This window comes from Leucopleurus acutus (assembly GCF_964270905.1).
Source record: "Leucopleurus acutus genome assembly, chromosome: 2".
Lineage (NCBI taxonomy): Eukaryota > Metazoa > Chordata > Mammalia > Artiodactyla > Delphinidae > Leucopleurus > Leucopleurus acutus.
In genome coordinates, this window is record NC_139143.1 from 139,190,170 (window position 1) to 139,204,636 (window position 14,467).

At 38.5% G+C, this 14,467-nt stretch overlaps 1 protein-coding gene across 1 annotated transcript in view; it reads right to left on the minus strand.

Annotated features, from left to right (window-relative positions):
- The window catches only part of EFCAB7 (EF-hand calcium binding domain 7), a gene marked incomplete at its 3' end in the record, with an annotated part of 58,100 nt that overhangs the window by 16,666 nt on the left and 26,967 nt on the right, over positions 1 to 14,467 (minus strand). The window contains exons 8-11 of the mRNA XM_082832327.1: positions 7,205 to 7,314; positions 4,488 to 4,645; positions 3,463 to 3,596; positions 982 to 1,130 (exon numbers count right to left, since the gene is read on the minus strand). Of these exons, the coding sequence (XP_082688453.1) occupies positions 982 to 1,130; positions 3,463 to 3,596; positions 4,488 to 4,645; positions 7,205 to 7,314 (551 nt within the window). The remainder of the gene's footprint in view (positions 1 to 981; positions 1,131 to 3,462; positions 3,597 to 4,487; positions 4,646 to 7,204; positions 7,315 to 14,467) is intronic.

Sequence of the window (14,467 nt, forward strand, 5' to 3'; positions counted from 1 at the left end):
TGTAGCAGACACAATATTATTCACAGATTAGATGCTGATTTTGCACCATGCTTAAAAATGTGAGATTCACTAAATGTTAGGTTAAAGTAGGATGTAAAAAGTTACTGGAACTATTCACCTCTTATTAATAGAAATGGCAAAAAAAATTACAGAGAACTTCTCAGAAAACAAATTTATGAGGAATGTTAAATGATGTCAAAACTAGGAACTAAACCAAAGACTCAATACACCCAAAACTTAAAATTTGTTGGTGGTAGTGTTACCCTCTGAGGTTGATTTATTTATAGAAAGGACAGATACTATTTTTAATTTATAAACAAATGTATTGTTATCTAATTGTGTGGTCTAAAACTATTAAATCCTTTATTCTAAACTTTATTAAAGGACACAAAAAGATAAAATTTAAGAAATAGGCCTAATTTTTATTATTCCTCTGGTTTATTGTGAGTCTTATTCAACTTTTATACCTTACCATGTTAATAAATAATAATAATGAGAGCTAATACATACACAGTGCTTTCTATGAGCCAAGTGCTGCTCCAAGTGTTTTACAAATATTAACCCAAGGAGTACCTCTGTAAAAAGATCAGAATTCCAGTTCTCATCCAGACATATTCTCCTTATTATATGAGAGCCTTTATTCTATTAGGACAAAGAGTCTCTGAATAGAAATGAAATTTTAGCAACTCAAATAGCCATCGCCAATTAAGAAATATAATTTTTTATATTACCAGTCTTTTTCCTGCATATCATATGCTCAAATTCCTGTTGTTCCTGAATTACTTAAATGTTGGCAGTAACTAAATTTCAGGTAAGAACTTGTATAAACTAGCAGAAACATACTGTTGTACCCAGGATTCATTCACGTATTGAAGTTCAAGGATTTTAGAGCCCAATTCAAAAGTCCTGTGTCAGGAAAATGCTCATGGGGTAAAATATTATGTACATTAAACCCACTGAAAAACTTCAAGATTGTTTTACCTCTGTCAGTTCCAGAGCTTTATTGTAGCCCATTGAGTGTAGAGTTACCCAAAGGTCACGAGGATCTCCTTCTCCATCATTGGCTTCCATTAGATTCAGATCCATAAAGCCCTGTCTTGTTAGTTCATTCTTCTTTGTATCGAAATTCTCTGTCAAAACAACCAGAAGTTTCTTTCTTACATAATTTAAAAATTCATACACTTACTAAAATGTCTATTATATATTAGTATTCACAAATGTTTATTTTAAAGGAGGCCTTAGGAATCTGTGAGCACTACAAAAGTGAAATAAGAATGACTCAAAACATGTTTGAGAGATACTGTTCTAATTTTCCACAACTCAGCATAAGCACTGTCACAGTGCATGATTTAGTTTTTCAACAAGATCTGAAGTCAAAAATAGTGCAAATATATTCCAAAATCAGAGGAAACTTTAATTTTTCTGGGCAAATTCCAACCTGCCTGCTTATCTAAAGTATATACTGACATATATTTCAAAAATTAGTATATGTGCTGCCAAAGCCAGTGCTGTATTTCAAAAATTAAAATGCTTCTTATATATTTGCTACTTAAACCCAAATGAACTTGATGTAATACCCCCAAAACTACTGGTGTTTCAAAAGGGAAATGTGGATGGTGCCAGGTTTAAGGAGACTGTTATATTCTTAATTGCTTTAATTTTAACTGAATTGTCCACTGGTCCTTAAAAAACTGTTAGATAATGGGGAACACTTTGGAGTCCACGAATGTCCCAGACAAATCTAAGTACCCATTTTAACATTGTTTATAAGCATAAATTCATGAAGAAATATCTAGATATATATAATTCCTGAATGTTTCTATAATATAGACAATAAACAGCTACTCATTTTAGATTACATTCTGTTAATTGTCCTACAACAAAGAAAGATCTTATTTTCCAACTCCCATCTGTAATATACCCAAGGAAAATGGGTACTCTTATTTGAGATATCTCTTTTGTACACATTACTGTGAGAAAAGAGGCAGAGACATAACTGCTTAAAACTGGTTGACTGATTAATAGTTTAAAATGTTTAAAGTTTGGAAAGTGACTCATAACTTTTGTAAGGAAAAAAAGTAAATGTAGATTAAATTAGATCATAGAAAGACATGGTAGCCACTAAAATGGAAGCTGGAGCTACTAAGTAGAAAAGCAAGATGGAAAAAATTAATATTTGATATATAATACAAAGAAATTATTACTTTCAAGAAAAATGTACCTAGATACTATGCTATAGAGACTATCAATAGTCTACTTTTAAAACTTAAAATGATCAATTCTCCATTAAGTTTTTAAAGTTTATTAATACCCAACTTCAAGACTTACATTAAAGCTACAGTAATCAAGACAGTGTGGTACTGGTGACAGATGAGAGAAACAGATCAGTGGAATAGAGAACTCAGAAAATACTCATACAAATATATTCAACTGATATATGACAAAGGAACAAAGAGAATCAAAATATTATATCATTAAAGTTACAGGATGATTACATCCTCCTAAAAATAATACTCTATTATGTGTGTTATCAATCTTGTTAATTGAAGTTTACTATTATAAATCAATATACATTTCTTGTTACTGATTACAGTATATAAACTGTCAGTTAAAAAGAGATGTATTTTTAAAAACCTTTATATTAATAATATTTCTACCTTACTTGCTGTTTAGATAAACAGACTTATCAGACTCCTCTCTGGCTCACTGACTGCCAAGCTTAGACCATTTCAAGAACCAGAGGATTAGGACACATTACTACCCCAGTGACAGCAACATGTGAGTTAATCTCTCTCCTGACTGCATTCTAGCCTCCTCAACTTCTTGTTCTGTGATCTATAGTTGGCTGTGGCTTTCTGGCTTTCCCCTTTGACCTTTTAGTCCTTGGCTTAAATATACAAGCTCTACCCTCTTCCCAGACTCCTCGCAAGTGACAACTGACTTCGCCTCGCTCTCAGTATTTTTCTTTGCCTATCTTAGCATTTTTGGCTTTTATACGTCCATCGATGGACTTTCTTAATTCAACTCAAATACAAAAAACAAAAGAATTCTTAACATATATAAACGACTTCCTGGAAACCTCTTAATTTTTAGTAAAACTCTAGCCTATTAGCTCTTTGCTGCCCTCTCCTGGGCACAGTTTGGGTCTCTCAACCACTTCAGTCCCTTTGCTATCAGAGGTAAGACAAAGTTTTTTACATTCTAAGCTCCAAAGAACATAGAAATTATGATTAATTAATTCACATTTTCTTTTAACTTGAGTACTACACCAACTACCAATTTAAGGAAAATAAATGTTTAATTTTTTATGGTCTACAAACAATACTACTACTTTTAAACTGTCCCAATTGCTACAATATTCCATGGAGAAATTTGACATTTCACTTCTTAAGGATGAAAGGGTGTGTGTATGTATATATATATATGTTTTACATAACCATTAAGAAAAAGAAAAGTGCTTACCTCTGTAGACAGCCCAAGCATCTTCATCACATTTCTCACCACTTGTTCTCAGTTCAAAAAAATTATATTCTTCAAGGCTGAGAAGACCATTTCCATCTAAATCAATTACTTCAAATATATCTGATAAAGTTGACCTAAAATTACAAAAAATAGCAAATTATTTGTCTCTAAGGCAACTAGACTGAAAAAGGTTTCTATGAGGATAACTTTCAAAAGGAAGTAATATAAAGGCATTAAACAATATTCGTAATGATCTTATCTACGAAACAGAAACAGATTCACAGACACAGAGAACAGACTTATGGTTGTCAAGGGAGAGGGAGAGTGGGGGAGGGTTGGAATGGGAGTTTGGGACTAGCAGATGCAAACTATTATATATAGAATGGATAAACAACAAGGTCCTATTGTATAGCACAGGGAACTATATTCAATATCCTATAATAAAGCATAATGCAAAAGAATAAAATAAAAAACAATATTTGTGAATGATAAAATTAACGTATCCAAATATATATGTTACTTAGTATTACATGACATATGTTACTAGTATTACATGACATAAACAAGTTTCCAAAGCAACCCCAGCATGTCAACATGTAGTAGGAACTCAAAGAGAAGTTCCCTTCTTCTTTTCTCCTTTGTCCATCTACTTTCTTCTTCCTCTCTACCTGCAGCCAGATCTTACTGTGTACATGTATGGTATGGGAGAACTACCCTATTTGGATTTCATATTTGATAGCTATCTAAGTCAATAGTGCAACTAGCAGGACTTATTTCTAGTGGATGAGAAATCAGTAGATACGCAACTAAAGTTGACTTGCCAAATGTATGGAACCCAGAAATGAATGGCAATCCCAGACCTATGAGTAGAAGGTCACTTTCAGATGCCTAGTGGATGAGTTGAGCTATTGATTAGAATGTGGGGCTGGGATTTGCAGCTAGCCAAAGGAAAGGATGGAAGACAGGCTACTGATACATATCCATTCTAGATGTTATAGCTCTTAACTTTAATGAACAAAACTTACCTAAATTCCTTTGTGAGAAATAATTCCCCTGTTTCATCTCTATGTACAAGTTGGGCTTCTTCTGTTATTGGTTTTCTTTCTTTCTTTAGCCTGCAGCCAGTTGTGGAAGGAATTAACCAGTAAATTCCAGGTCCTAGTTCACCAGTCCACCCAAACATCTTTTCCAAAAGAATTTTAAAAACAAACAAACAAACAACCACCATGAGTCTTAATGACTTTTAATCTTTCTTATGAAAGGGAAGCATTAGAAACAGTTTCTTTTTATACCAATATTCACCAGTTCTATTATGGTTCTATCAATGTTTTATAGGCTTCAAAATCTTTTTGTTAATGGTAAGGCTAATAATATTAGACGTAGTACTTTATATATTTTAAAAACAAATGCCTAAAACTGTAACAGGTTAGAAGTTATATAACTTCTAAATCTTCCCAATAATCTTCAAAAATGTTTTTTATGCAAATATTTCAACAGGAAGCAAAGAGAAAAATCTTAGAGGAATTTTTCTGGGTTATAGTTGCCTAATTTGATTCAAATATAAACATATGATTTGTAATTCAGATTGCTATGACAAAACATAAAAATTAAATATATTTTAAAAGAGTTCACTATTTGTATGAATTAACCATATTTGTAAAAATACAATTATGTGGACAAAAGCATTGGAATTTTACTACTATTTACGTAATATGGACTATAAAACAAGAAGGCAGAGTCCCAGATAAACCTACCTTATACAAAATTCTTTTCCATCACAGGATATTTATAATGAGTGCCAAGACATTTGTATAGGAAAACATTTTATTCTCCTGTTCTATAAGAAAAAGCAAAATGGCATCCCTCTATGAACCTTCTAGGTGCTTTCTGGAGCCCAATGGCTTCCTATAAAACCTAGGGATTGTCTCTGTCAAATATATTAAACCTAAGCATTTCCTAGTCGTGTATAATATCTAAGCAAGTAGCCATTTGCCCTTCAGCACAGAATAACCCTAGGGAATTCTGTCTGGTATTGTGTCTAAAACTCCTTTCAAATACCAGGTTTAGGGGCTTCCCTGGTGGCACAGTGGTTGAGAGTCCGCCTGCCGATGCAGGGGACACGGGTTCGTGCCCCGGTCCGGGAAGATCCCACATGCCGCGGAGCGGCTGGGCCCGTGAGCCATGGCCGCTGAGCCTGCGCGTCCGGAGCCTGTGCTCCGCAACGGGAGAGGCCACACCAGTGAGAGGTCCGCGTACCGCAAAACAAAAACAAAAACAAAAACAAAAACAAATCCCAGGTTTCTTTTAGGTCACCCTGGGGACTCATATACAAAACAAAGTTGCTCATCCAAATTCTGGGTTCGGCCCTATTTCTACCCTCACAAGTCAGAGGAACCATAATCATCCTAAAGTGACCATGTCCTATTTTGATAAAAGAAGCAATCCAATAAAAGTGAGGGCCATTTTGAAAACTAAAGATTGACCAAACCCATCTTTTGGAAATCATAATCTTTTAGATTGGCCAGATGTTGACTGATATCCAGGAATGAAAAGCAGTTCTTGCTGTTTCCTAATATATGTTATCCCTTGAACCTCCCTTATCTCTACATATAAACTTGAACTGCCACAGTGGTTGACAAATGGAAAGTCTTTCATGGGCACAAAACTCTTCTTAAAGAAAATAATTGTGAAACTAAAACTAAAAATCCTTTGTAAATATGACATATTAAAGATAAACAGAGGCCTATAGGAAAGAGGTAAATAGAAACTCATTCAAATTTTATTATAGGTTTGCTATGTACTAACATTTTTATACATGTAATCTCGTAAGAAAGTAATTTTAAGCAAAACAAAGTGGGAAAGCTATTGTTTTAGACAATGCTTTATCTTGAATTTAACTTTGTAGTCAGTTTTGAAGAAGAGTTTAATCAAAACATTAACTGCTGTCATTTTATTTGTTTCTTGCCTATAACTATTCTTGTCTGTTGGAAGCCAACAATAAAGACTTTTATATAACATTCCATCAGGGAAATGTTTGTCTGTCGTTGGGCCTATATAAAGATTAAATATGATATTGCAGTAAGCCCTTGAATAGTATTATTCCTGTTATTATGTAGCAGATATATTTTGTAGTCCTCATAAAACAAATAGCCACATTTATGTATCTGCCTCACATATTTGGCCTCTGAGTAAATATATAATTAGAAAAGATCAGAACAACCCCATGGGCAACATATAAAATCATTTGAAAGCATTTCTTCAGATCAATCTATTTTTGGACGCTATGAGTCAAGCCTGAGGATAGTAATCTTGAATTTTTTTTTTTTGCAAGAGGAGTATAAGTAAGACAAACATCTAGAGGAACTTTTTCAAAGCCTTGAATTGCTTGTATTTAGGGGAAAAAAATCCACTGGCATCAATCATTTTTACTGAGTATAACAAAAAAATATTCACATGTGCGGTATCAGGGCATTAGAAAAGAGAAAAGTGAAGTACAATGTCACACAACTTATAAGTTATGAAGCCAAAATGGCCAATCAATCCTCAATTTTTAAATCTCAGCAAATAAGAAAAAGTCCTTCACAATTAATAAAACATATGTAATATGAATAGTGATTACTGTATATACCTTAATTGGAAGGGAAGATAAAAAGTTTTAAAATATATAGAAAAACGATTATTTCCCTCAAACTTGAGGTCATACTATATTTTTAACTAAACATTAGAAAATAAATATGTATACCTCTCTATTTCGTAGTTCAGTAAAACACATGAGCTGTAGATTTGCTTGACTCTCATTTTCCTTAAGAATATACAAGGCAGTATCAACTGATAACCAAGGGGATGGTTTTCCTATAAACAAAAAAACCCAAACATCTTAAAATAAGCAATCACTACTTACTCTTTCCTATTTAAAAAAGTAGTGGCTTCTTTCCCATTCAGATTTCTTTTTTAGAAATATACATCCATTTTTATAAACATCATAGCATTTGCAATAAGGCATATACCTATACACAATGAAATTGTTAGAAACATTCTCTATATACACACTTTCTAAAAATCATAACTTTTCTTAAACTCATCAGAAAGCTAAGGTTGCAAGGCAACCATGTAGGCTGAAATCCAAGGACAAACAAACCCTTTCAAGAAGAGAGAAGATGCAAGCAGTGGCTTACCTGTAAAGGAGCATAGGAGGAAGAGATGTTAGACATCATCTATATGCTGTTAACTCCAAAATTTGTATCTCCTGCTAGGACCTTTCCTCTGAACATTAGACCCATATACCCAACTGCTTATTTGACATTTCCACTTGGATTTCTATGTCTAAAACTGGCTTTCCCAAACATCTGAAAAAAAAAAAAAAACTGTCCATCTATACTCTTTTCTATCTCAGATAAGAGTAACTCATTCCTTCCAGTTGCTAAAACCCCAAATCCTTGAATCATCTTTAACTTTTCCCTTCTCTCACGTATCATAACGAAGCCTCAGGAAATGCTATGGTTTGACCTTCAAAATATATCCAGAATCTCTACTTCTTATACCCTCTACAACCCAGTTCAAAGCAACACCAGTCCCCTCTTAGAATTCTGCAATAGAGTCCTAGCTGGACCCCTTGCTTTCTGTACCTTCAATCTGTTTTCAACATAGCAACCTGACTGCTCTTGTTAAAATATGTCAGATTATGTTCCATCTCTATTTAAAAATCCTCTAATGCAGTTGAAAGTTGGAAGAATGTTGCTTCCACCCTAACAATGAGAAAAAATGCATGAAATACAAAATTATAACATTTCTTGAACCTGTCAGAGCTGAGGTCACAGGACAACCAAGCAGCCTGAAATCCAAGGAAAGACAGACCCCTCCAAGGACAGATGAGATGCAAGCACTGGCTTACTGGTGGTGGCGCACAGGAGAACGAGATGTCAGGTGTATAAGTGGAAGAAAAGAGAGAGCAGAAGAGATAAAGATGGAAAATTATCTAAAAGTAATGAGACAACAAGCCATAAATCTAAGAAACTCAGAGAGCCGTTAGTAGGATAAATACCAAAAAGATAAACACAAACAAACAAACAACCAAAAAACAAAAAACCTCCCCAAAAGTCAAAAACAGCATCAACAACAACAACAAAAAAACCCAAAACACCAAGACACATATTCAAACTACTGAAAATCAAAGATGAAGAGAAAATCTTGATGGCAGCCTCCTAAGGGTTCCTCTTTTCTCTCAGAGTAAAAGTCCAAGTTCTCATTATGGCAAAAAACAAAACAAAACTGTACCTGATTTTTGTCCTTGTTTCTCCCTGTCTTCAGGCCCTACACTCTCTCCTTACTTACTTCAATATACCAAGTCTAGCCACCTTGTTCTTCTAACACCAAGCACACTCTCACCTCAGAGCCTCTGAACAGGATTCCCTCTACCTGTCACTTCCTCCACTCCTCACCCATCCCCTTCCACCAGCCCTACATCCACAAAACTTACTCCCTTACCTCCTGTGGAAGACAGCAAAAATGGCCATCCCTCTCTGTATCCACAACCCCTTGCAATGTGACTTTGTAGCTCTTCCATCAAGATATCAAATCTATTTCTCCACCTTGTAAATCTGTACTTGCCTTTTGACTTGCTGTGCACAACAGAATGTAACAGAAGTAATGTGCTGGTTCTGAGCCCAGGCCTATGGTGCTTCTGCTTTCTCTCTTAGAGTCCTGTTATACCATAAGAACAAGTCCAGGCTAACTTACTAGAGGGTAAGAGACTATAAAAGGCCGAATCAAGTTGTCTCAGCTGAAACCCATACAAAGGAAAGGGCCCAGCCAAGATCAGTTAAAGCCAGCCACCAACTAACCTGCAGCTGATCAAAGATGCATGAGTAAGCCCTATAGAGAAAAGCCAAGCCCAGCTCAGACCAAAAGAACTGCTCATAAGCAAACAAACGTTTAATTGTTTTAAGCCACTGAGTTTTGGGGTAGTTTGTTACACAGCAGTTGATAATTAATACACCTCTTTCAAAGTCTGCTCAAATGTCAACCTCTAATGAAGCATACACTAATACTCCCTTTCAATGGCAACTCATATTCCCTCGTATTCACAATGCCCCTTTTCCTCTACGTTTTTCCCATAGCACTTATCACTTTCTAACACACCATGTCATTTACTATTTATTATGGGGTTTTTTTTGTTTGTTTGTTTTGTTTTTTTGCGGTAGGCGGGCCTCTCACTGTTGTGGCCTCTCCCGTTGTAGAGCACAGGCTCTGGACATGCAAGCTCAGCGGCCATGGCTCACGGGCCCAGCCACTCCGCGGCATGTGGGATCCTCCCGGACCGGGGCACGAACCCGTGTCCCCTGCATCAGCAGGCGGACTCTCAACCACTGTGCCACCAGGGAATCCCCTACTATTTATTATGTTTATTATTTATTGTTTATTTCCTCCACTAGAATGTAAGTTCATAAGGGCAGGGATTTTGTATTTTTTGTACTCTGATGTATCTGTATCTTAAGCACCTAAAATGATACTTGGTTTATAAGGTCTTCAATAAATATTTGATAAATAAATGAAAAAAAATCTTCTTCATAAGAATACAGAGAATAAACAACTACATTGAATTTGCAGACCTATCTTGATACTTTTATCTGAAAAATGACTATTGTAATTGTCATTTAGAAGTATCAATTACCAGGGCTTCCCTGGTGGTGCAGTGGTTAAGAATCCACCTGCCAATGCAGGGGACATGGGTTCGAGCTTTGGTCCGGGAAATCCCACATGCAGCAGAGCGATTAAGCCTGGGTGCCACAACTACTGAGTCTGTGCTCTAGAGCCCATGAGCCACAACTACTGAGCCCGCGTGCCATATCTACTGAAGTCCGCGCACCTAGAGCCCGTGCTCGGCAACAAGAGAAGCCACCGCAATGAGAAGCCCACGCACCTCAACGAAGAGTAGCTCCCACTCGCCACACACCTAGAGCCTGTGCTCGGCAGCAAGAGAAGCCACCGCAATGAGAAGCCCACGCACCTCAACGAAGAGTAGCTCCCGCTCGCCAAAACTAGAGAAAGCCCACGTGCAGCAACAAAGACCCAATGCAGCCAAAAATAAATAAATAAATATATTAAAACATTAAAATAAAAAAAATTAAAAGTATCATTTACCAAATGTTGTAAGTGTCCTACAATATATACAGTGAAAACTTTCAGAATCTCTACTTTAGGAGGGAAAAGTAATGTAAGTAGGGAAGAATCCTCTAGTAAGTAGATGTTTATATGTAAACATAATAAAAGAAAGAGTGATGCGGGAAGATGGCGGAAGAGTAAGACGCGGAGATCACCTTCCTCCCCACAGATACACCAGAAATACATATACACGTGGAACAACTCCTACAGAACACCTACTGAAGGCTGGCAGAAGACCTCAGACCTCCCAAAAGGCAAGAAACTCCCCACGTACATGGGTAGGGCAAAAGAAAAAACAGAGACAAAAGAATAGGGACGGCACCTGCACCAGTGGGAGGGAGCTGTGAAGGAGGAAAAGTTTCCACACACTAGGAAGCCCCTTCGCGGGCGGAGACTGCGGGAGGCGGAGGGGGGAGCTTCGAAGCTGCGGAGGACTGCACAGCAACGGGTGCGGAGGGCAAAGCGGGGAGATTCCCGCACAGAGGATCGGTGCCGACCGGCACTCACCAGCCCGAGAGGCTTGTCTGCTCACCCGCCGGGGCGGGCGGGGCTGCGAGCTGAGGCCGGAGCGCAGGGAGAGGACTGGGGTTGGCGGCTTGAACATAGCCTGAAGGGGTTAGTGCACCACAGCTAGCCGGGAGGGAGTCCGGGGAAAAGCCTGCACCTGCCGAAGAGGCAGGAGACTTTTCCTTCCCTCTTTGTTTCCTGGGGCGTGAGGAGAGGGGTTTAAGAACGCTGCTTAAAGGAACTCCAGAGACGGGCGCGAGCCGCGGCTAAAAGCGCGAACCCCAGAGACGGGCGCGAGCCGCAGCTGAAAGCGCGGACCCCAGAGACGGGCGCGAGCCGCGGCTGAAAGCGCGGAATCGAGACGGGCGCAAGCCGCGGCTAAAAGCGCGGACCCCAGAGGCGGGCGGGAGACGTTAAGGCTGCTGCTGCCGCCACCGAGGGGCCTGTGTGCGAGCACAGGTCACTCTCCACACCCCTCTTCCGCGGAGCCTGTGCAGCCCGCCACTGCCAGGTTCCCGGGATCCAGGGACAACTTCCCCGGGACAGCGCACAGCGCGCCTCAGGCTGGTGCAAAGTCACGCCGGCCTTTGCCACCGCAGGCCCGCCCCGCACTCTGTGCCCCTCCGTCCCCGCCGGCCTGAGTGCGCCAGAGCCCCCAATCAGTGGCTCTTTTAACCCCATCCTGTCTGAGCAAAAAACAGACGCCCTCCAGCGATCTACACGCAGTGGCAGGGCCAAATCCAAAGCTTAGCCCTGGGAGCTGTGAGAACAAAGAAGAGAAAGGGAAATCTCTCCCAGCAGCCTCAGAAGCAACGGATTAAAGCTCCACAATCAACTTGATATACCCTGCATCTATGGAATACCTGAATAGACAACCAATCATCCCAAATTAAGGAAGTGGACTTTAGGAGCAAGATCTATGATTTTTCCCCTTTTCCTCTTTTTGTGAGTGTGTATGTGTATGCTTCTGTGTGAGATCTTGTCTGTATAGTCTTGCTTCCACCATTTGTCCTAGGGTTCTATCCGTCCATGTTTTTTTTTAATTTTTCTTAATAATTAATTTTAATAACAATATTATACTTTACCTTCGTTCTTTCTTTCTTTCTTTCCGTCCTTCCTTCCCTCCTTTAGACAACGAATCATCCCAAATTGAGGAGGTGGTCTCTGACAGCAAGATTTAGGATTTTTCCCCATTTACCTCTTTTAGTGAGGGTGTATGTGTATGCTTCTGTGTAAGATTTTGTCTGTATAGCTTTGCTGCCAACATTTGTCCTAAGGTTCTTTCCGTCCCTTTTTTTTTTCTAAATAAGAATTTTTTAATTCAATAACTTTATTATACTTTATTTTATTTTTACCGTATCTTCTTTCTTTCTGTCTTTTTTCCTTCTTTCCCTCCTTCCTTCCTTCCTCCCTCCCTCCCTCCCTCCTTTCTTTCCTTCTTGCCTTCTTTCCTTCTTTGCTTCTTTCTTTCTTTCTTCCTTCCTTCCTACCCTCCTTTCCTTCTTTCTTTCCTCATACTTCTACTAATTCCCTCTACTTTTTCTCCCTTTTATCCTGAGCCGTGTGGATGAAAAGCTTTTGGTGCTCCAGCCAGGAGGCAGGGCTCTGCCTCTGAGGTAGGAGAGCCAACTTCAGGACACTGATCAACAAGAGACCTCCCAGCTCCACATAATATCAAACGGCAAAAATCTCCCAGAGACCTCCATCTTAACACCAGCACCCAGCTTCACTCAACGACCAGCAAGCCACAGTGGTGGAAAACCTATGCCAAACAACTAGCAAAACAGGAACACAACCTCACCCATTAGCAGAGAGGCTGCCTAAAATCATAATAAGGCCACAGACACCCCCAAACACACCACCAGACGTGAACCTGCCCACTAGAGAGACAAGATCCAGCCTCATCCACCACAACACAGGCACTAGTCCCCTCCACCAGGAAGCCTACACAACCCACTGAACCAACCTTAGCCACTGGAGACAGACATCAAAAACAGGAGGAACTACGAACCTGCAGCCTGCAAAAAGGAGACCCCAAACACAGTAAGATAAGCAAAATGAGAAGACAGAAAAACACACAGCAGATAAAGGAGCAAGATAAAAATGCACCAGACCTAACAAATGAAGAGGAAATAGGCAGTCTACCTGAAAGAGAATTCAGAATAATGATAGTAAGGTTGATCCGAAATCTTGGAGATAGAATGGACAATAGATTGGACAAAATGCAAGAATCAGTTAACAAGGACCTAGAAGAACTAAAGATGAAACAAGCAACGATGAACAACACAATAAATGAAATTAAAAGTACTCTAGATGGGATCAATAGCAGAATAACTGAGGCAGAAGAACGGATAAGTGACCTGGAAGATAAAATAGTGGAAATAACTACTGCAGAGCAGAATAAAGAAAAAAGAATGAAAAGAACTGAGGACAGTCTCAGAGACCTCTGGGACAACATTAAACGCACCAACATTCGAATTATAGGGGTTCCAGAAGAAGAAGAGAAAAAGAAAGGGACTGAGAAAATATTTGAAGAGATTATAGTTGAAAACTTCCCTAACATGGGAAAGGAAATAGTTAATCAAGTCCAGGAAGCACAGAGAGTCCCATACAGGATAAATACAAGGAGAAATACGCCAAGACACATATTAATCAAACTGTCAAAAATTAAATACAAAGAAAGCATATTAAAAGCAGCAAGGGAAAAACAACAAATAACACATAAGGGAATCCCCATAAGGTTAACAGCTGATCTCTCAGCAGAAACCCTACAAGCCAGAAGGGAGTGGCAGGACATACTGAAAGTGATGAAGGAGAAAAACATGCAGCCAAGACTACTCTACCCAGCAAGGATCTCATTCAGATTTGATGGAGAAATTAAATCCTTTACAGACAAGCAAAAGCTGAGAGAGTTCAGCACCACCAAACCAGCTTTACAACAAATGCTAAAGGATCTTTTTTAGGCAAGAAACACAAGAGAAGGAAAAGACCTATAATAACGAACCCAAAACAATTTAGAAAATGGGAATAGGAACATACATATCGATAATTACCTTAAATGTAAATGGACTAAATGCTCCCACCAAAAGACACAGATTAGCTGAATGGATACAAAAACAAGACCCTTATATATGCTGTCTACAAGAGACCCACTTCAGACCTAGAGACACATACAGACTGAAAGTAAGGGGATGGAAAAAGATATTCCATGCAAATGGAAACCAAAAGAAAGCTGGAGTAGCAAATCTCATATCAGACAAAATAGACTTTAAAATAAGGACTATTAAAAGAGACAAAGAAGGACACTACATAATGATCAAGGGATCGATCCAAGAAG